This window comes from Phycodurus eques, chromosome 1 (genome assembly GCF_024500275.1).
Source record: "Phycodurus eques isolate BA_2022a chromosome 1, UOR_Pequ_1.1, whole genome shotgun sequence".
Lineage (NCBI taxonomy): Eukaryota > Metazoa > Chordata > Actinopteri > Syngnathiformes > Syngnathidae > Phycodurus > Phycodurus eques.
In genome coordinates this window covers 2078961-2101939 of record NC_084525.1, presented here as the reverse complement: position 1 = coordinate 2101939, position 22979 = coordinate 2078961, and the positions used below count along the sequence as shown (strand labels likewise).

Below are 22979 nucleotides of genomic sequence, written 5' to 3'. Positions count from 1 at the left end.
GGATCGCTACTCCAGGATAATACGGTGACATTATTTGCTTTGCAAAAGGATCTTGTCCGGTGTTGACCTCGTGACTCACCGCCTTTCTTTTCAGCATGAAGTAAAGTGTAAAGTGTATAGTTTGTGTCTATGCGATTGACTGGCAACCAGTCCAGGGTGTACGCCGAATCTGAGGATAAGTGCAAAATGATCAAATATACCCCCCCATGAAGAGGCACGATTTAGTCTGCATAGACATTACAATAAGTATGCGACCAATACAATGACATCAAAATGTTTGCCGCAACATTGGATTCATATTCAAAACTAGAGTTTTCTCTTTACATTGAAGCATTTTATATGAACCGCGTCGGCTAACTTGTGAAAACAACAAAACTATAGCCTCCAGTCCCCTTCCTTAGAAAAAGTTACTATTTCCCAGGATACCTTGAAGGCAACAGCAAACGAGGTTGACAGCTGCATGAAGTGGGAGTTGTGACGTCACCGCAAGACGCCGCTCCACTTTCTCAGTTAACTTTTGTCAAGCTGCAATGAATGCAGATCGTCTGCGTTGTTTTGGTATGACCACACTTCGCTTGTAAAAATCTTTTTTTTTTTTCTTTTCTTTTGGGCTGAGCTGAAATGAAAATGAAATCCTAAGACATTTATTATTATTTTTGTAATTCCACGAATTTAAATGACAAGTAATTCTTGAGTCACTTGCAGGCCGTATTCCGAAATTACTGCCACGGAAAAGTGAAAAGTGAAATCGTGATCGTATGGCACTGAAAGTTATTTTGAAAACCGTTACAACGTATTTGTTTGTTGCTTTATTTTGGAAGCTGTCAACGGAAGTGGTTTGAGCTGAGTAGTTTAAACTTGTAATTGAGGGCGGGCGAGGGGCCGTAAAATTTTCCTCTTTTTTTTTTTTGTGCCACTTTCTTTGTTGTTTTTGGACTGCACAGAAATCAGCGACACGCATTCGCCAACACTTTTGTGAGTCGAACCGAATGTTTCCATTTGGCGCTCCCGTCTTATCGCCACTTGCGTCTTTTTGGGCGCCGTCAGATTTCCACGTCGCAGAAGTTCTCATTGAACGATGAGCGCCACTCGAGTCTTCACGTTCAATCCAATATTTGATCGCCGAGCGGGACGAGGATGACAATTGCACTTCAGTCCACGGGTACGTTATTACGATTACTTTTCCCCTGATGATCGTTAGCGACTGATGACGTCTCGCCTCGCTTTATTCGCATGCGATAATGGCTATTTTTTATTTACGTTTTGTTTGATTCGATGTGACATTTAAGGGACAATAAAATCCAGTGCAGTACTTCCCCCCCCCCTTTTTTTTTTGTAGCTGCCTTTGTGTGTGAAATGTAAAAGTTGCACTTAAGCTTTCATTATAGTGCTCTTTATAATAAGTCTTATTGCAGACACATGTCCGTGCATAACAAGAACACAGAAGAAGAGAAAATTACAATAGAAGATATATATATATATATATATATATACAACGTACAAAACTACTTCTTGAAATTCATGCAGACATCTGTCGCATCTTTTAATTGGACTTGTATGATGTGTTTCTTTGACTTGTCTGGTCGACACAAAGCTGAAGATCAGCTGTCTTAATAGTGGCTCAAAGGTTGGCACCGTTCTTTTCCCCTCTCCCTTCCTGATGATCATTGAGTCACTTGAGAGGAGTGTTTCCCAGAACTTCCCCAGTTTCTCTAAATTGTCACCAAAAAAGTGTGTTGTGATGCGTGCTTGTTTGTACCTTCTGCATTGCCGTGAAAGAGCATTTCGTTGTCCTCTATTTCAGTGTACATTGCCGCCATTGATAGTTGAACAAAGGCAGAAATGAATTGAAGAAATTGGAAGGAATTTCCCACGGAATACCCGAGCACCTTCCAGCACGCTGGTTCTGAATCACCGCTGTAGACGAGAGCGCAGATTTGAGGTCGTGCCCTCATTGTGCATCTCAAGCCGTCTCTTCTTGCGACTCTTCCGGCAAGACCCAAGAACTGTGTTCGATGGGCTTCTTCTTCTTCCGCACCGCACTCGACCGAGCGTGCCTTTCGCGGACCACGTGTTGCTGAGGCACAAGCCGTGCTGAAACAGAAAAGGACTTCCCCTTAAATGCCAAGCGCACAGTTGTCCAGAATGTTCACGGGCTTATCCTGGAAAAACCAGCAAATCCAGAAGTGTGACGAATGGGCTTCTACGGCGGCGGAGCGGAGCGCAGCTCCTCAGTCTGCGCGCTGCTCCCTTCGACACTTGGCATTGGGCCTCACGAGCAGACACTTGCGAGACTTGCTGGCGGCCGCACGGCAACGGGAAAGCACGCCACGAAAAACACTTTCTGTGAGAATCCTTAACGCCGGAGGACCTTTGGAATTCTCCGGTTCCGGAGTCGGCGTTCGACAGGCCTTTACGTTGTCTGCCGTGTTGCACAGACATCTCTTCATCTGGGATTGGTCCCGATGACGGTGATGGCGGCGACGACGACGATGATGACGGTGTTTCCCCCGATCGTCGAGCCAAGCGGTCAGCCCCGAAAGTCGCGTCGACCCGTGCATTTCATCACCGAGCCGCCAAATTGCACTTGCCAACGAGTGCAGCGGCGCGGCGCGTGACCTCGCCGAGCGCAACCGTCGTGTCGACAATTTAGCCCAACGCGATTGTAATCATATTACCAAACGCTCATGCTGGTCGCGCTGTCGGCTCATCCTGATCCGCGCTTTCACCGCGTCTCTGCTCAACCTCCGGCTTTGCCCAGATGGCGCTTCAGCCCCCGCTTGGAAGTATCTGTGGAGTGGATATTATGTGAATTAGCCCCACTGTTTCACGACACAGAGACCCAACTATTTGAATGCAAACGAACCTACGTATCCCATAATATTTCCCCGTTTAACACGAACATTACTAGCAGTAGTCGTCTTCACACGACTTGTGATGTTGCGCAAAGTTTTCCATCGCAGTGTCTTTGCTGTTGAGATGCTGATGAGTACAATCCCGATCCAGGGAAACCTCGAAGGCAAGGGTGCCAAACGCGTTTTTGTCACGGGCCGCGGCGTAGTTGTGACTTCCCTCGGAAGGCCGTTATGACCGTCAACCCGTACAAATGAATGATCACTCTACAATTAGATAGAGAAGCCTATAAAAAGATGTTTTTGAACATAGGTCAGTTCGTGCGGTGCACGGCCATGTTTCGCGTCTTGTCGTCGGCTTCTTGTCGCTTCAGCCACATCGCGCTGAGCAGTCGGGACGGAGACGTGCGGGACGACTTTCCCGTTTCTTCTTCCTTTGGTCTCGATCGCATTTTTGGCCGCCCCAAATGATCCACCAGCCGCTCGCGGAGTTAACCCTTTCAGATGCTCACCAGATATGCTGACGCGATGCCGCACATGATGACCGTTCAACTGTGTGATTTTTGACACGCATTTGTTTCCCCCCCCAGAACATTTTGATCAGTCCGCATCTCTTCAAATTTTACGACCTTCAGAGGATTCGAAAAACGACTTTTGAAAGTGCAATCCTTTCTCTTCATTTGAAGTCGGCCTTCGCGCCGACTTCAAATGTAAAGTGCCTTCAAATGCAGCATGTGCGGGACTCGATTCCGTTCCCGCCTTATGAGAGCACATGACCTTCCTTTTTTTTTTTTTTTTTTTTTTGGGGGGGGCGGTTTCTTTATTGTGCCTGATAAACCACAGCTGTGCAATAATCCCTCACCTGCTGTGCTGTGTCATGCGATTCATCTTGGGCGGAGGGGGTCGTGTTGCACTGAAGGTGCAATTAGGATTAATTGATCTCGAGTGATGACAGGGTACCTCACGCTTTGTGGTCTCATGTAGGTTTCGGGGGGCGGGGGGTGATGAGTCGGCGCAAGATCACAAGCGTGCTCCGAGCAGATGACGGCCACGTCGTTCTCGCCTCGTGTTTTTAATGTAAAAGCCGACTCTCTCCTGTATTTCGTGTATTGCGAAGATGCTCTTTTATGACCGTCACGTGTTTTGCATGTGTCCCATCCTAACATAGCTCAAATAAGTGGTTGCAACTTGTGCACCATAATTACGGATCGTCCGCTGATCCGTCTTCCCGCAGTGCAGGAAACACAACTCAGACCTTCCTGTGAAAATGTGCAAATAATGCAAGTGGGTCAGTTCGGGAGACAGATTGTCACATTGTCATCGCGCGCCACTGGAAGCGCATTCCGGTCCGAGCGCACATTCGATTGAGGTCGGGCCAAAACAAAGATGGCACTTGGTTCTGGTTAAAAGTATTCCCCAAATTCCTTCATTATAATAACTCCAATGGAATTTAGCTCATATCATTATAAAGATCATGAGTTGTGTTGTGGAATTTGACAACCCCCCCTTTTCCTTCGAGCGTACACTGACTGCATTGATGTAGTCAGGGTGAGTGCTGCTGATGATGAATATGTTTATTTATTGAGGGGGTCGAGTCTGCAGTTATTCACTCTTCTGTGTGCAAATTGAAATCTGAAAAGAAAGTGTGTGAACTTATTATTACAATTTTTTTAGGACAGCCTGTTTAGAGCTCCAAACAATGCATTCTAATCCGAGTACGAAGGACTAAATTCATCATCGGATTCATCTTTTTCATGAGACTGTATTCCTTGACAATTGGGATACCCAAACTGCAGATTAAACGTAATGCTATTATAATTATTATTATTTATTTTTTCTTTTTTTTCTCTTTTCATTTGCAGCCAGAACTGGCTGAACACAAGTGGAAGAGAAGATCAGATACACAAGGAAGAGAGGTTGGTTGGCTCTGGGAGAGTAAAATGAACATTAAGTTGGAGGCTCCATTGAAAACAATAAAAAGAAAAATCCAAATTGGCAGAGTTGTAAGACAGTTAAAAACTGCCGCACATGGTTCCAGAATAGCAAAAAAAAAAACAATTGCTGAAGACGTGCGCTTGCCAGCTGGCAAAGGAAAGACATGCTAGAATGTATGATTGGAAAGAGAGAAGCAAACACGTTGGCTCTGATCTTGGTGTCCAACAACACCGAGTAGCGCCTCATTGATTTTTTATTTATTTATTTGTATTTCTTTATTTCTACTTTTTAAGGGCTGGACGATGAATCAAATCTTTTTTCACGGGTCACATTCATTTTTTTCCCCAAAAAGTATTTTTTCCTCTGAGCAGCTTCAGTAGGCCGCCGATGCGCACCGTTTACGCTGAAGCGAACGGAGACGAGCTAGTTTGCTAGCCGTTTCGTCAGTCGGTTGGAGTCGGTTTGAGCTTGCAGCAGCAGACAATGAGCCCCCCCCCCCCCCAAAAAAATACACTGTTTATAGACTTTTAAAGTAAAGAGTTTCAAGAAATAAGAAGACCAAAGTAAGTAGCGCGGGAGGGAAAACTGCTGCAAAGAAACAGACAACATGAGTGGACGTTGTTTTCCGTATGACAAGAGCCCAGCCTGTAGGCAATCGGGCTGCACATTGTCAAAGATAGATTGCAAAAGCAGTCATTTATCTACACACACACGTCGACTTCAATGGTGGTCGCGGCTGTTGCGATGATGAACCGCATGCAATCCGCACTGTCGCTTATCCACCGGGGTTTTTTCCCATCGAGTCAGTGTATCACCTTTTACTCGACGACTTCCGCCGCTGTGACTCCTTAATAAGTGTTCTTTTTTTTCTTCGTGCCGTGGGTGAGTTAATTTTTTACCTTGAGGCGGCTTGGACTTTGTAATATTATTTTTTTGGAACCTGTACTGCTTGGTCATGCAATATAATATGCCTTTTAGTGCCACAGCAGTCCTGCCGTGCGACACGGTAGTTTCATCTCTTCCCGCTGTTGTTTGTATCGTGATGAATATTTTTTGTAAACGTAGTCGGAAAGAGCAAGCAAGGTTTGAGAGGGGCCAGACGGAGAGAAAAGAAAAGAGACAACAAACAGCCAAAGAAAAACAACAACAACACTGTGCTGCCAACTGGTGGTTTGTTTAATTTATTTCACCATGCTTTTCTTTTAACATATTTGTAAGGAAGTAGTTGATGTGTTCTTTGACATTCAAGTGTTTTTTTTTCAAAGTGCTATGGGAAAAAAACCAAAGCAGTTTTCTGTATACTGCAATGAGGGACTTAAGACATGAGATGACTTTGTCCTCACATATGGTACTTGGCCGAATACGACGACTTGGATGTGGAGGTCTGCAATCATTCTGTGTGTCGTATTTTTTCGTTTTTCTCCATTCACATATTGTGCATCATGTTAACTTGTCTGAGAGGGAAACAAACAAGGTCCACAACTCGTAGATGGCTACGGCCATATTCCTCTTAGTCGAAAATGTCCATCTGTCTTGTCGCAGGCTGTTTTTATACGTCCTAGCATTCTTGTGTGAAGCGTTTCACAACACTTGCACGTACAGTTTTCTATTTTGAAGCTCCCGCATGTGAAAGAAGATTCAATGTTCTGCCGTGTCATCGGCAATTCAGATTTGGCCGTCGACTGTATGTATGTGGGTGAGGACAAAACGAGCAGAATTTCCCCCGAGGTCTGAGCTCAAGACGTGACATGCAGTCACCCCGATCCTGTCACTGTTTTCACGTTTATTTCCTTATTCTTACTGCGTTTATTTTTGGAAAGTGGTCCTTCCTGACGCTCTTTCTGGCTCTGCGCACATCTTCTAGATGGCTTCACGTGTCCGCTTTGGTTGACCCGGCGGTGAGCTGTCTGGACTTGTTTTTAATCACAGAGTGGTTAATGGGTGATTTCTTTATTTTTGTTTTTTTTTCTGTGTGCGCGCCTTTTTAGGTTTACAAAAGGAGATAAGGGGGCAAACAGAAAAACAAGAAGGGACGTGAAGACTTCCTTGGCGCACTCGCGAATGGAGAACTGGCAGCCAGCTGACTTTTGCCCCCTCTGAACATGCTGGCTCTGAGTGTGGAGCAGGGCAGGCGAGGGGGTGCTAAAGGCGACCGTCTGCAGAATGGAGCTGCTGTTGGACGGCCGGGCCGCCAGTCTCCCGAGCAGGGGTGCAACATCAGGGAGAGGATCTCCCAGTGGGAAGGTCGCAGCAAGGATGTTGCAACGAAGGTCAACCCTCTGAACGTCGCTCAAATTCCGTCTGAGGATGTCCTGCGCGACGGCTGTTCGAACAGAGGCACGACCGGAGGCCTTCGTCTTAAAGATCTCTCTAAAGCTCAGAGTTTGGATTTAGATTTTCGGGAAGCTCAAGCGCAGACAAGAAACGGCAGGATTGGCACAACGTCCGAGCCCTTGCAGAAATGCCACACAAAATATTTAACCTCTACCCCAGGAAACAAACCGATGTTGCCTTTCTTAGATTCCAACACAGACAAAATAACAGTCGATGGCGAGCTAAAATCCGACTCTATCTCAGATGGTGACGTCGTGTCCAGACATCTACCACTCGTAGCCAGTGACAACGAAGACAACATGCCCGCTGGGAACTTTTATACTTCTCGGGGTTTCTGGCGGAATCTCGAGGAGGACCGATTTCTTTGGGAGAAAGGCGGAAGGTCCTTAGGCGAAGCTCCTCCAAAACCACAGCGGACGTTCAAGTATCGGGGAGCGAAAAAGGACGCAGTGCCACGGAGCGGCAGATCAACTCACACCAACCAGCCCGGTGGAAGGGGTCGCAGGGGAGCCCACCCGCCGAGCTTCCCACCTCCTCCATGTCCTGTCGCCAGGACCAACGGGCTTTCAAGGCATAAAAATAACAGGTGGGTTGATGGACTAATGTTGCTAATTGAGAGGGATTATGGGCCAGTGAAATCTCTTTATTCTTAAATTGAATACGTTCAACAACCAAGTTGTTCAGAATTCAACCCAAATGTTCCAATAGTAAATAATAAAAATAGGAACTTCGACTTTAAAGGTTCCGCCGTATACTTTTCCCACCTTCTAAGGCAGACGTTCCAAATTGGGGTATGAAAGTTGCAACTTGCGTTTGACAATGTTCGTCTTCCAGTTTGATATTGGACTTGTATCTGAACAATTGTATTGTTACCGTAGTTTCTCGTGTATAATGCGCACCCATGTATAATACGCACCCCCAAAGTTGACCTCCAAATTATGGAAAACCCTTCTACCCATGTATAATGCATTTTTACAATGCATGATTTTGCTTCTAAACATATGATCAAAATGAAGTATTATCTGTATTTTGTTAGTTTTTTTTCTCCAAATAATTATACTGAAGTTAACCACTTTATTTGAACACGTAATACTTTCTTTTTTAATTTACTTGCTCTTATTTTGAAATGCACAGCCCTACTTTTATTTAGTAAATGAGAAAACACACAGTTATGCTCATGTTTGATTACCCTGGCAGAACTTGTAAGATGGGTACAATTCTTTAAAGAAAACATGAAGGGCCAGGCGAAACACATTTAATTTGATTTTAATGGGATTCAAATTAAACGGTCAAGCCTTTCAGAAAAGCATTATCATTCAACAAAACATAACCATAAAGAAATGAATGATGGTTGTTGTTCAGTCATCAGTCGTATTTACAAGAACAACAACAGTGTATATTAACTTGCACAACTGTACATATATGCAGTCATACGTACCCCTGTCATATTGGAATCAAAGTGTAGGTTACAATCGTTTCATAACCACGAGGTGGCGGTGGCATATTAGAATGAAAGTGTACACCTATCTCATAACCTCTAGGTGTCGGTGGTGTTTTGGAATGAAAGTGTACAGCTTTTTCATAACCTCTAGATGGCGGCATACGTTTATAAAATGTGAACGTTCCCCCCCCCCCCCCGCTTTTCCCCTATATCTATGTATAATGCGCACTATTGACTTTTGACAATTTTTTGGGGGTGGGGGAAATGTGCATTATTCACGAGAAATTACGATAATTATCGATTCAGTACAAGAATAATCCTTCTGTTTTTACTATATCAGCAGAAATGGTTGTTTTTAGTGTTATTATTCAGGCCTTGCTCTGATAGATGTGGCGGCTTGCATCCAAGTGTGATGTCACATTGTATCTGTTTCAGAGTGTTGAACCCCCACCAACAAACCTCCGCAGCGTCGTCATCTCTTGGCTTGCTCGTGCGCTCGCTGGCATTCCCTTACATAACTGTCGATCATCCAAGTCCTGACTTGTTCACAAATATGATCTCAGACAAGGCAGGTCTGTGACGGTCACACCCAAGGGGTTGTGTGACGGTGATATGCTTGAATATTATATTCTATGAGGTATTTAACACATTCACTGCCATTGACGGCTTTAGAAGTCAAATATCCATGTTTAACTGGGAAGGCATGGCAGTGAATGAGTTAATGTCTACATTCTCAACTATGTAAATCTGAGTTGGCATTCGCACATATTCACAGTATAAAATACTGTTTAGACAAGGGCTTGACTTTCGATAATTACTTTGAATTAAATTGGCATTATCTACCAAATGTAACACTGCGTAGCATTTTTTAAAATTAATAAAAAAAAAATGTCTTTTCTCGTCTTGCATCGGTTTAGCTGCATCTATAAGTACTGCCTGAGTCCTCCTTACATATAAGTGTATTGTTACTTGTGAACTCAGCAGACATTAGACAAGGCAGGTTAATTTATATCATGCAATTTGTGCACAAAGGCAGTCATTCCGATTTATCAATGAAGCGAAATGAAAACAGAACAAAAAAAGCAAATTGTCACATTGAAACAGCACTACAGGTATTACCTAAAGTAAAGAGCACACACATAATACATCAATCCTGATGGAAGACATAATGGGGGGGAAAAAATAAATAAAGCTAAAGCTATTCCCTAGATACTTTTAATGAATTAATAAATGGTTAATTTTCACGCTGTTGCAACTGCATCAATCATTTCTTAACAGTTTATCACAAAGCATGACAGATGGCATTACCCGGAGCTAACAGCATATACGTCACGGTGACTGTCTATTTCTATCATTTTCTAGGTGTCAACGTAATGAAAATAAGACCGCTAAGGTAACAGCATTATGTGAATTGCCTTTCACTTCTCTTCCATCCCATAATTCTACAGGAGGTCCTTTGAGTACGAGGATGCGCTTCATCCGACGGCGAAGGAAGGCGCGCTGGGAAGCCAGGCTCGACACTCAGGCCTTCACCATGCATATTCTGATGATGATATTTATGAAGACATTGTCTGTGAGTTAACCTTGGGTGTTTTTCTTCAAAGTTAGCGATCGCCTGGTTTGCATTTTGTAGTCAACGGCCAGAGACTTTTGAGACACGCAACACACGATGAGACTTTTCAGGCTCAATTGTTTTTGCGTTTGGAACAGTACTTCACATTTCGACATTTTTGCAGCGCATATACACACGCGGTACCGTAAATAAACGGGAGGATGGCCCGATGGCATACACAGTACGTCGCTGTCACTGACCATGCACGTGTAGTTAATAACAGTCATATTACGTGACTATACTCTTGGACTCATCATCTTAGCGCGCAGGCGACCCTCGGATATTTAATCTTGGCAATTGCAGCTATCTGTTCCACGCTTGAAATTTGGGGTTTATTGAGTTTGTTTCGGTATTTAAATTTCTGCCATTACTTGGTTTCTCCTCAGGTGAAGTGACCAGAGATAATCCTTATGAGGATGTCAAGTTAGTCCCAACGTGCCTTCCTATCACCAGACCTCACGGCGCAAAGGTAAGGAATCGATACAGTGAACCTTCAATAATCGCAGTTCAGCATTTGCAAATTTGCCTTGTCATGATTTTTTTGAGGGAACCTATCGCTTGCTATTTGCTCAGGCGAAAGCCATGTCTAATATAAGAATTCTGCTTTGGGGGCATCTGGTGGTATCTTGGTGCCAAGCAGCTATGTTGAACTGGAGGGAGGGTCTTCATTGAGTCAGGCCATAGCCATGTCGAGTAGAAAAAAAGTGCCTTGGCGCCATCTTGTGGCATCTTTTTGCAATTAAAGACCTTTTTGGGCGAGTGTCAATTATGCCTGGATTTTTGCTATTTGCAGCAGTTTCTATCCCCCGCAAATTGCGGGGATTCACTTTAGAGCAAAAGTTCCCTACAAAGTCATGACATTGACATTCTTACAAACTGTTTTACAGCTCCACACAAAGCCCCAGCCCATAAAGGGGGGCTCTGGCAAAGACGAGAGGAAGACGATGCCACCTTTAAGGGCAACCATTGCAGATACTCCCAAGCCTGCCACCCCCCGGCGCATAAGCGATTATAAAATGCAGAAGACACCTCAGGTAATAGTTGGATTTTGTCATCGCCGTCCACGCGACATTCAGCCCGTGATACAGCTTTGCTGCAATGTGGTAGAACGAGTGACGTCATCCCTTTAGGTGGAGGATACAAATGAAGGCGGTGTTGTGTGTAGCAGGAAGTAGAAGACTGAGCAAGAGCGAGAGAGAGTGGTAGAGCAACTTAGGAGCACGTTTATGCGAATAAAGACGCAACAACATGAGCCATGGCGGTAGAAAGTGACTTGACAGAGACGATCTTTAACAGTAAGGTACTGTAGCAATTGAAACTTATCTTTAAAATTATATGTAATCGTAATCTTATGTAATTTGACCTTACGATAACAACTTGAAAGAGTTCAGATGCAACACTGACTTGTATTTACGAGAACAAACCCTGATGTTGCTATTCTATATTACCTATTAATGCCAAGACTCTCACGTTGCGTCGGCGTTAATGTTGCTGTTCAGAGCTCTGTGCCGGAAATCGGCGCAAATGTTTGTTTCGAGACATGATGTTAAAAGTTGAACACGTACTGTACGTTCTTTCACTTGACGGTTGTAGCTCGTAACCACGTAGCCACGTTTACCACTGTCCATTAAAGTCAAACCCAATCTTTTTCCGGGACGCTGGTTGATTTTGATGATATAATAATAAATCAGAATTATAGGTCAAATTCCAGATTGTCCAACCTCCAGGGGCATTCTGCATCGGAGGGTTGACTGAACCCCCCCACCCCCCACGTCCATTGTACTGGCAGTGCCCATTTGGCCTGTTAAAATGTTCGACTTCCTGTGAGGACTTCCACTCTGGAGTTTGTGTACGCTCGCAAACCTCCATTTTCAATGTCGGATTTAACATGATTCATTATTATTATTATTATTATTTCTTAAATAGCTCTTCGGCATTTATGCCACGCTTCTCGGTGATCGCCATTCTGTAATGGCTACAACGTCATGGGGGTCTAACAGATTCGTGTGTGTCCGTGTCCGTGTCTGTGCGCGTGTGTGTGTGTGTGTGTGTGTGTGTGTTTTCAACCACACAGTACGTTAATAAGATTGAGACCATATTTGACGACAAGCGAGGTAGGAAGAGAGTGAAGAATCAAGGCTTTCCAGTACGAGGTGAGACGTACACATACGCAGCCGCACACACGCAGACTTGCAGCTTCACCTAGCCTACGTGTCCCACGTGTCTGTATTCTAAGTGCTAAGTATAAAATACACACAAGGACCAACGTGGCCGACGACACCAGTTGAGAAACAAAAGGCCGACTGTCTGCAAGCGACGACGCTTCGAAGCCCTTTCCGCGCCGCTGCGTCTCGCTAATCTCTTCCTTTTTTCATTTGCCAAGGGGAGACCAGTGGAACTGAGAGCGACCCTGAAGACAATGGCAAAGGTATCGCGCGGAAGGGGCCCTTTTTATGTTTCAAACAATCCAAACACATTTAAACATAATATATAGAGAGAGAGAGCAAGAATAACGGATAACATCGGAATATTGTGCGGACGGTATAAAGAGCGACAACTGGAATAAGAGAAAAATCTGCGATCGAGCGGAACCACGAAGCTCGAACCGTGACATGGCGGCGGGATGACTCGATGCACAGGTTTTAAATGTTGTCATATAATATGAACTTTTCAAGCCTTAAAAACCCGCAGATCCTCTAAAATATGCTGACGATTCATATTTAAGTGTAAGAATAATTGGGTTTAAATTGAAACGGTCCTATCATATGAAGAATTGCATCTTCTTTTGATCAAAGTGTTGCAGGAGATTGTTTGTCATTTGATGTTGAGAGCATAGACATTGCATGGGAGTATTACCGGTATTCTAGTACAGTATTTTCAGACATTTATGTTCCCAGTTTTGCTGGCTTGTTTTCTTGGTCCAAATTTGCTTCAAATACAGAAAAAAAGCAAAATATAAAAACCTCCCTGTTGTGCTTTGACCTACAAAAAGTGACCAAGAAATCCATTTCCTACGAATCACAGTAAACTAAGTTTTGCGCACAAATTCTCAAATGTCTTGTGAAATGTGGACTCTTGACTGCGTGGTGGTTTGCAGGTTTGAGGGGATCCGTGCACAAACGGTCGACGGCGAAGCGCAGGTCCGGCTACCGCACGCTGGAGAAAGACCTGATCCAGGCGCAACAGCAGCAGCTTTTCCAGATCTTCGTGGTGGTGTCTCTGAGGAAAGGCTCGCCGGCCGACACCTACTCCCCAGAAATAACACAACAGTTCCCCAAAATGGTCTATTGCTTCTGACTTCTTCTGATGATCGATTAACTGATTGATTGTGATTGTCCAACAAACGTTTTTCCCTGGAGCAAGTGTAAATGTTCTTCCACTTGACAGCCCCTCGTGGATTTGAAACGCGAGTTGTTCCGTTTCAGTTTGAAAAGTCAACCAGACTCTCGAAGGAAGCCGAAGATCAACTGAAGGTCATTCCCAAATTCTGCTTCCCTGACATACGTGACTGGAAGCCTTCAGCGCACACACCGAGGTCAGCCACAGTGGGACTTGACATTTCGCATCTCTCGAACGGTGCCGTTGCTTCACGATCCATGACTCTGTTGGGATTCCCGTAAGATGATTCCGTAAATTCCGTAGAATTAAAATAGAACCGTCAGTAGACCCCTACACTCCCGGTTCGGCACCCGCGCATTCACCTACTCGCTCGTTTTGTTTGATTGATTGATTGATTGATTTTTTTTCCCTTCCTTTTTTGGGGAAAATACGTATTGGTCAAATACATCCAATTATTCATACATTTTTGGGTTTTAAAACTATACAGTTATAAATGGGCAATTATCCATTATCCCCAGATTTCTTTCTGTTCACAGTCGGGCCCGGTCCCTATCCCCCGCAAATAGCGGGGGTCCAATGTAATATGCTAAATTCTGTTCATATTAAAATGTAACATTTTGGTTGAGGTTTATTACATATCAAGGCAAATGACGGAAAACATCTGCAGCGCTAAACGCCGAACACATCGTTTTTTGTTTTCTTTTGTCACTCAAAGGTAAAACGATGAATAGCCTCTAATTTCCACGTACAACCCCTATTCCAATGAAGTCGGCCGTTAGTGCACAAGCAAAGACGGGGCGAGTGCGGGAGAGAATAGTCGAACAACGCTCCTCAACGTACAATCGCAAGGAATTGAGGGATTTCGTCATCTACGGTCCGTAATATCATCAAAAGGTTCAGAGAATCTGGAGAAATCGCTGCGTGGTCGAAAACCAGCGAATTGCATGCCCGTGACCTTCGATCCCTCAGGCGGCGCTGCATCAAAAACCGACACTGATGTGTAAAGGGTACACTTCGGAAAACCAATGTCAGTGAATGCAGTTCGGCGCTACGTAGTTCGCTCAGCGGTTTTCAGTCTGATGCAGTACAACCACGATAACAAAGATATTGTTCCAAAAATGGCTTCTCTGGATGCCAATACTAACCAAACTGAGGATTACTATCATCTCTGTAAAGGCAGCATTTGTGATTGGCAGGTATCGCTCATGTTCTACCTGGTAAGTGCATATCTTCGTTGGTCGTAGTTGGTCCGCGATGACTATTATTACCCGCGCCGCAATGACCTACTTCCTCTTTGTGCTCCTCCTCCTCAAAGTGAAAATTCCCAATATTCCTCAGTGTTCATCTTCGCGATGTCTTACTTGTTTGATGTGTAAAAAGACAATTCCAATCGTCCTCAGTGAATTCGGATCTTCGAAGGCCCGACAATCGAGTGTTTTGTGTGTGTTTTTGCAGCGAGACCTTCTCCTTCGTCCTGACTGGAGAGGACGGGAGCCGCTGGTTTTGTTACTGCCGTAAGATCCTGGTGAGTCACTTTGGTGTGATGTTTTTGTGATGACATGGCAGCCGGCCACACGCTTACTCAACTCTGGAGGCCCAGTGCGTGTGTGAGTCGCAGACCATAAACCACATGACTGGGAGCGGGAAGAATATCCCCCGTTTGTTTTGTTTTACAGGGAGCCGTCAAAACACTTTCTTCTTTTTGGGTTGAAGTTATACGGCCTCGCTGTTGTATTGTGTGGCTTTGGCCGATTGTGCGCTGGCAGAGATTTTTAGTTTTACCGTTGCATAAAATTGCTGCTTCTGCCATAAACAAGACTCTTGTTACACTGACTTAGTTATTTACTGCCTTTGACTGTAAATATAAAGGGCTTTTAAAGCCAGCTTTGTTTGCTGTCAAACATAGTGTTCGCTGAGCTGTTAACAATTGGGCATTGAGGTCATAGGTGTGTCTAACATCCAAAATCTTTGTCTTCTTAAAGCCCAGCGGAAAGGGCAAAAGGCTCCCCGAGGTTCATTGTGTCGTCAGCAAGTTGGGCTGTTTCAACCTGTTTGCCAAGGTAAAGCAAGCACACACTGCTGCATTGAACATCTTGTATTCAGGTGACACAGCGGTTGGTTTTTATATAGGGGCAGCAACCAACCATTTTGAGAAAGTCTACATACGAAATAATCTTGCATTTTCACTTTGTGCGGGAGAAGGTGTCCCAATACCTTTGCGGTGACAAGAATTTCTCTGCCGCCTCCTTCTGCACAGATTTTGGAGGAGGTGGAGCGGCGCCGGGAGATTTCCCCGGCACTCGTGTACCCTTTCATGCGCAGTGTGATGGAAGCGCCTTTCCCAGCTCCAGGCCGCACCGTCATGGTCAAGAGTTTCCTTCCTGGCTCTGGGAATGAGGTAAACCACTGAAGGGAAGTGTTGATTAGCAGTTTTGTCTTGCTTCTTCAACCACTCCATTCTGTGAGTTGTGTGAGGCTCTCTGCGGAAAGCGGCATTCTTGGCTTTCTTTGCTTTCTTTCAGCCCCGTTTGCCTGAAATTTAGTGTGTCGTGAGATTTTGAAAGGATAAGTTCAAGGATTCAAGGACTTTAATTGTCATGCCGACACACATTTATGCACGATATGGCACGGAATTCCATACCCTAGGTCTCAATACTTCAAATCAAATAAGACAAGTTAAAAAAAAGATAAAAGTACTTATTTGCAGTTGTGAATGTGTGCAAAGGGGCAAATGCAGCAATGATTTGGATGCAGTGAAAATACAAATGTCAGATGCTTGAATTGCACATAATATTGACATGATATTTTCATGATCCTTTGTACTTGAAAAGAAGTGTTCACCGCGCAGGCGTGAATAGGCTTAGGGGGCCCTGATGTCGAGGCTACAGAGCACCGTTCGAGTGTAACTGTCGAACAGCTTCCTTCCTGAGCCTGGTGGTCCTGCATCGGATGCTCCGTAGCCTCCCGCCTGAGGGGAGCGGACGAAAGAGGGGGTGTGCTGGATGGGTTGCGTCCCCCACAATCTTCTGAGTAGCCTTTACTGTCCTTGGAAAATCTATGCTTGTTTATCCATAAGTTCCGGAGTTTGTCTGTACAGTATTTAATAGTATATAACTTGATCAGGGATCTCGTTTGATGTGCGTCCCGCGTCTGAGACGCACAAAAATTGGCAGGGACGCGTAAACTGCGATCAATCTGCATCTTATGACGCAGAGCGTCTTGGCTTAGTAGTACTCCGTCGTGTGCTGGAAATCCGGCAATGATTTTGTTTTTGCGGGGGGTGGGCGAGACAGGACTCTAGTGTGCGACTAATTGGGTCACATATGCTCTCTAGTTTCTGAATGATGCCTCAAAAAAAAAAAAAAGAAACCAAAAACAGAGGGTATGTAGAGGTCCCAGTCATTAGAGGAAGAAAAAAACATTTCCGAGACTTAAAAGCGCACACATGAAACCCATCATGGTCTCTAAACCAATCAGAGAGTGAAGGGCGGGGACTCCCCATTCGATTTGCCGTGTGCGTGTCAGTGTGTGTGCGCGCTTTTGAAATGCAGGCGCTCGCGTACACGAAGCTTCAAGTTTTCTGACGGCGAAGCGGCAGCTGTACAATGACATAAAGTTGAGCTGCACAAATGGAATTGGTTCCAAAGCCTAAACGCCACCGCGGCGATGTGAGAACATTTTGGATTCAAACCAGATGAACGCGGCCTTCCCACTAACACCAACGAGCTGGTATGTCGAATGTGTATGAAGTCACAACAAAGACAACACAACTTCCAACCTCAGGGCGACATTTTAAACACAACCATCCCGCACAATTTCTTCAGCTGGGAACAAAAAAACACGATGACATTTCCCCTTTCCCGGCATCTTGAAATTACGGAACGCTTTGCCCGATAATGCAAATCGGAACGCGACGCTCGCATTCTGCGCAGTATATAGCGTACTCACTATTGCGAGAGATGTCGCCATTGAACATGTCGACAACGGCGCGTTTCACGAAAGCCTGCAGACTTTTGAATCGTAGTACAAATCTTGAAGCAAAACGGATTGCTTTCATCTACTTGTTGCGTTGTTATTAATGTTGCTACTTGGCACGTTTTCTGAACCAACTGGAAACTTGATTGGCATTGGCAGTATATTGCCTTCTAAGGTAATAATGACCGTTTATACCCCTGTGCCAAATGTTTAATATTTGTTTGAGTCCATTTTTCGGGAACAGAGCTAATGTTAATTTATTATTATTATTTTTTTTTTTCATCTAAGACATTTTATTTATTGTTCTGCATTACAGTGCCAATGTTGATTGTTATTAGAATTAGAATGTACTTGCATTATCGTGCGCTATTACTATTATTATGATATCAGTGGCATTAAAAAAAAAACCGTCAACGATGCTATCGTTTTTCGTGATAGTTTTGGGGAAAATATATCATCCTAAAACATCCGGGACTCGTACAGTCCCAAGTGTAAAATGATCGATGCTTGATTACTTTCTTGCTGAGTACTGCCTCCACTTCAATGTGTTCCGATGCGAGAAATTTTCCACAAAGCACGTAGGGGTTCACCGACTGAGATTTGCTCCAAAGATCCCGTTTTTTAATTGGGAACAATTCAGCACAAAACCGGAAAAACCCTTCAGATGCACACAAGCGCGATGGAAGGTCGATGAGACCCCTGAATTATTTCTTCACCGAGACACGAATGACTCAGTAATGCGAAACAAGGGTACAATAGTCAAAAACAAAAAGAACAAACCAGCACAGCAAATAAGTAAGAGCCCGCTGCCATCGCAGGTGCTGACTTTGTGTCGTCCCGTCGACTCCAGACTGGAGCACGTGGACTTTGACACGCTGCTCCAGTGTCTCAGTGTGGGGAAGCTTCTGAAGGTGTTCGCCTCCCTTCTGCTTGAGAGGAGGGTCATCTTTGTTGCTGAAAAACTCAGGTGCCCCCACCCACCCACCCACCCACACATACATCTGTTCTTTTCTTAATGACACTCCTCGGGGAAAGACATCTCTTCACCTCGCCTCAAAGTTTGCCTTGGATGTTTTATCGGACTCGCTAGTGCGCTGTCCCGTTGCGGCCACGCGGTGCTGGCACTGCTGTACCCGTTCACCTGGCAGCACACCTTCGTGCCCGTGCTTCCGACCGGCATGTTGGACATCAGCTGCTCGCCCACGCCTTTCCTCATCGGGGTGCTGGCCCCGAGCTTGCCGCAGGTTCTAGAACTCCCCATAGAGGAGGTGGGTCACAACTCGTTATCTACTTTACTCGACTACCGTATTGCTATTGTATTTACTTCTTGTGCTTCAAGGACGTCAAGGAGATGTTGTTTCGTTTTTGTCGATGTTGGTTTGAACTCTTTTGTCTTTGCCTTCCTTGAATGTGAAGGATGCTCGAATCAAATTGTTTTTGTTTTCTCTTGTCTTTTTTTCCCAGGTGCTCATCGTGGATTTGTGTGCAGATGAGATTGTCACTCAGGTGTGTAAAAACAGCAAAGTATTTTGGGATTGATGGGGTGAGCTTTGATTGATTGATTATGATTAGGATTTTTTTAAATTTCAAACATACAGTATTTGATTGATGATTTTAAAAAAGAACAACAAAAGTGAAGTAAAATAGTACGCTCATACCCCAATCTCTACTTCCTTAGAATCCGATATAGAGTAACGATGACTTTTTATGAACATTAATATAATCTAATAATAAGTAAGAAATGCTAATATGTGCCAATCTTTATTCCTACTGTATATATGCTAATAGAATTGTATCAGTAGCATCTTGTATATCAATGAAAAGAAAATGAAAATTCAACTACCACAAACAAAGCAAAAGCGCTCATAGAAAACAATCACCTATATCGTATACATAGAAATAAATATGTCTTTATCGTTCCATATTGTAATATGGATTTATATTGATGGTTATATTAAGTTCAGAGATACCGCTGATTTTTAGACTGCACCATACACAGCACAAAAAAATCTGTGAGATACGAAAACCCTCTGAATGCAGTTAATATGAATATTATGATTATTATGTATTTGAAAAAATCAATACAATGATGACCCAAAAAAAAAAATCAAACGCAGTGTTACTGGAAAACCGTGTAACATTGCGCCCGGTTGCGGTGCAGCTCGGGGATGAGGACTGCATCCTGCCCAGTAAACTGCAAGCAGCATTGCAGCAGATTCTGGAAGAGCGGGAAGATTTTCTGGAGCGGGACGACGACGACGACGACGGCGACGACGGCGCGTCTGAAGGTCGGTCGCGACGGCGCCGCTTATTTGATTCGCGAGCCGCATTGGACGACGGCCAGATCCTTCCGGGTTCCCGCGTGTATTTCGACACCGAGTCTATCGCCTCAATCTCACGATGCGCATACGTACTCGTGAACATCTGCGTCCATTCAATTACAACACCGGACGTAAACATCTGTAGAAACTGTACATACTTCACAAATCCGTCCGCCCGTACGCATCATGTAAATAGCGTGCTTATCCATCCATAACATCTGCCTAAGAAGAAAAAGTCATTGTGAGGTTGCCCTACCTAACCTTTCGGGTCGCATCCAGGCCAGCCGGTGGACCTGCGCTCCCTGGTGTCGGAGGCCTTTGTGCGCTTCTTCGTGGAGCTGGTGGGCCACTATCCTCTCCACATGGTCGAGTCGTCCGGCGGGAGCCGCGAGCTCCATCGCGACAACTTCCGCAAGTCTCACCCGTCGCGCGGCGTCCGTCAGTTCCTGCAGCTCTTCATGGAATCTCAGATGTTCGCCGGCTTCATTCAGGACAAAGAGCTGCGCAAGGGGGGAGGAAGAGGTAATGCTGACCGTGTCTCATTCATAAAAAAAAACCAAGGGAACCTTACGAAAGAATTGAGGCACCGTGTTCATTTTAACCCCAAAACGATGGGTCTGATTGAAACTGGACTGTACGTACGCGCAACACGACATGAAAGCGGAGCTACTAACCAGGATCCCGAATGTTGGGCTTTCCAAATTGGACATCGCCTTTCTTTATATATCTAATAAAAGATGACTTTCACGTGGCGGCTGGCTTCTCCAAACGTATCAGAGCCATAGACTGCCCTCATATGCAACTTGTTTCCCCCTCAAATAGTGAGTTCATACAGCGAAGCCCTGCATGTTCGTGGTTTGGCATTTGTGGCTTCACCTATCGCACCTCTGATATTGACTGAAAAGTCGCTTGTCACTGTTTTTTTTTGCGCTTAGGCCCGAGCCACGTCGCAAAAATATTGCTTTGGCTCCATCTGCTGGCATTTTGGGTGCCGAGCGAGCACCTATGTTGAACTCTGGAAATGAGCTTGATTTAGTCTGGTTGCCTCATAGCCGCGATTTGCAGAATAACAATAACGTTCATCAGTTTGAACATTATCTTGTCTTGGAAAGGATTTGCAAATCATTGTATTCTGTTTTGATTTAGCGCTTTACACAAGATCCCTACTTTGTTGGAACTGGGCTTTGTTTAAAAAAAACCAACCTTAAATAAATCGAATCCCATTCTACACAGCGCACACACAATTCCTGCACCTTCATCCTTACGTGCACTGAAATATAACCCTGCTGCGGTTTATGCGTCCTTTTTTGACGGATCAACATGCAATAATATCCGTAACGTGTTACTCCTTTACAGGTCTGTTTGAAGTCCGAGTGGCCGAGTATTTGGACTCTTCTCCCGACCCGGAACCGAGCGGAGTGAACAAGTTTCTTAAAGGGCTCGGTGAGTCTTACGCTATCATTTGTATGATTGTTATTCTTCCGAAAGTGACCGCTAACCTCAGCTAATAACTGTTGGCTTATTTCAGGGAACAAGATGAAGCTGCTGCAAATGAAATGAAAATGATCAAGCAGCTTCTCTGCTTCCCGATTTCAACTCTAATTTGAGGAGGAAACGAGTGACTTTTTAGGAAGTGATTGATTCCACTGGAAACGTCTTCGAGCTTTTCAGCAACAAATATTCCCTCTAATCGACCTTGTCAACGTGCGGCTGCAACAAATTTCCCCTGTTGAAATATTAGAATCTTACGATGAATGCGAGAAGGATGAATCTTAATCTGCATGCGGAATGTAAAATAGTGTGTTTAGTAGCAGGTTGATACATGTTTTTTGTACATAGAAAGGTGTTTGTTTGCATCTGATCTTAAAATTGAGACGTACTGCCTGAGCAGAACATTTCTGTGTCAGGATGAGTCTCCTCTCCCCAAGCGTAAACTGGATTTGTACATATTTATATTTTTATATACATTTTGCACATTAAGAACCTGTGAACTTTTTTTTTTTAAATTTAATTAAATCGTCAAGAACACACGAACAGGATTGCATTCATGGTTGTCTTTTCTTTGTGCGTGCTCCAACCTCCTATGAACACAGTCTTGCTAATCAGGCTGTTTGAATTTCGTGTTTTGAGAATGCACCAATAGATTTCAAAACCCGTTGATTCATGACCGTAACAACAGGATGCTCTTGTGTTCCAGTCATTCACTACATCTTCACAGAAGCAACCATTAATACGGTAATTCTGAGTGTCTTGAATGTATTCAAAAGAGCTGTGAACACCGAGGATTTTGGCACCGTATAACGCGAGATGGTTGATGATAGTGGTGATCAAGGCTTTTACACCAAGTACCACCTAAAAAAAAAAAAATAAAATACTCTGCTCTCTAAATATCACAATCATGACCAACATTAAAATAAAGTTTTGTTCCAGATGCTCCAGACTTTTTTTTTCCCCCCCCCCTACCGGTCAACATCATTTTGGTCATTCCAAAAACGTGCGCGTCTGAGGATTGACGTCTTAAATTATCCAAAGGTGTGAATTTGAGCGTGAAAGGTTCTCATGTGCACTGTGATTGGCTGACGGTCAGTCCAGGATGTGACCCGCCTCTCACCTGTGACTGCGGAAGTGGACGGATGGCTGGGTTTTTGCCTCGGCACAGCAGTTACCCTTCGATTTGGACGCGCGGCTAAAAATCGCACAAGTAATTATCCATTGCGAGCAATCTTCACTTTTTGAGCCCAGCGTCTCGGGACGTGTCATTCAAAACTAATAGCGCAATTTTGTGGGGATTTGAAATGGAAAAGAAATACTCATTGATTTGCTAATTGGACCCTTTGCTCCTCAATTATCGTCAATAAGCTCTTGAAATTTGAAGGGCTTCAAAAAACGGGTTATGGTTCCAAAGTAAGGTTTCAAAACAGGATTTGGGTTCCAAAGTAGGGTTTCGAAACAGGGTTAGGGTTTCAAAACTGTTTTAGGCTTTCAAATTAGGGTTTCAAAACCGGTATTGGGTTTCAAATCAGGATTAGGGTTTTAAAATGGGGATAGGTTTTCAAATTAGGGTTTAATTAACGCCCGCCCCCCCTGTCATAATGGTTTGAAAACCAGGGCCTTAACGGGTTAAATGCAGAAATACAATGAATGTACATGCAGTAAGTGTACATGCTGCA

The 22979-nt window shown here is 44.3% G+C and overlaps 1 protein-coding gene across 4 annotated transcripts; it reads left to right on the top strand.

Moving 5' to 3' along the window:
• The first annotated feature begins 918 nt into the window (after positions 1-918).
• Positions 919-22236, top strand: dennd2c (DENN/MADD domain containing 2C). Of its 4 annotated transcripts, XM_061671937.1 has the most exons (21): positions 919-1162; positions 1805-2529; positions 4715-4768; positions 6776-7707; positions 10011-10135; positions 10561-10643; positions 11062-11208; positions 12249-12327; positions 12558-12602; positions 13272-13456; positions 13600-13709; positions 14969-15038; positions 15496-15573; positions 15771-15911; positions 18307-18455; positions 18579-18756; positions 18953-18994; positions 19650-19776; positions 20089-20331; positions 21166-21252; positions 21338-22236. In XM_061671937.1, exons 4-21 carry the CDS (start codon positions 6890-6892, stop codon positions 21367-21369), a joined length of 2739 nt encoding a protein of 912 aa, XP_061527921.1. In that variant the 5' UTR covers positions 919-1162; positions 1805-2529; positions 4715-4768; positions 6776-6889; the 3' UTR covers positions 21370-22236. The 4 variants fall into 4 exon arrangements, with proteins under 4 accessions (XP_061527921.1, XP_061527904.1, XP_061527912.1 ...); XM_061671920.1 differs by lacking the exon at positions 1805-2529; XM_061671928.1 differs by lacking the exons at positions 1805-2529; positions 4715-4768.
• The last annotated feature ends 743 nt before the right edge of the window (positions 22237-22979 follow it).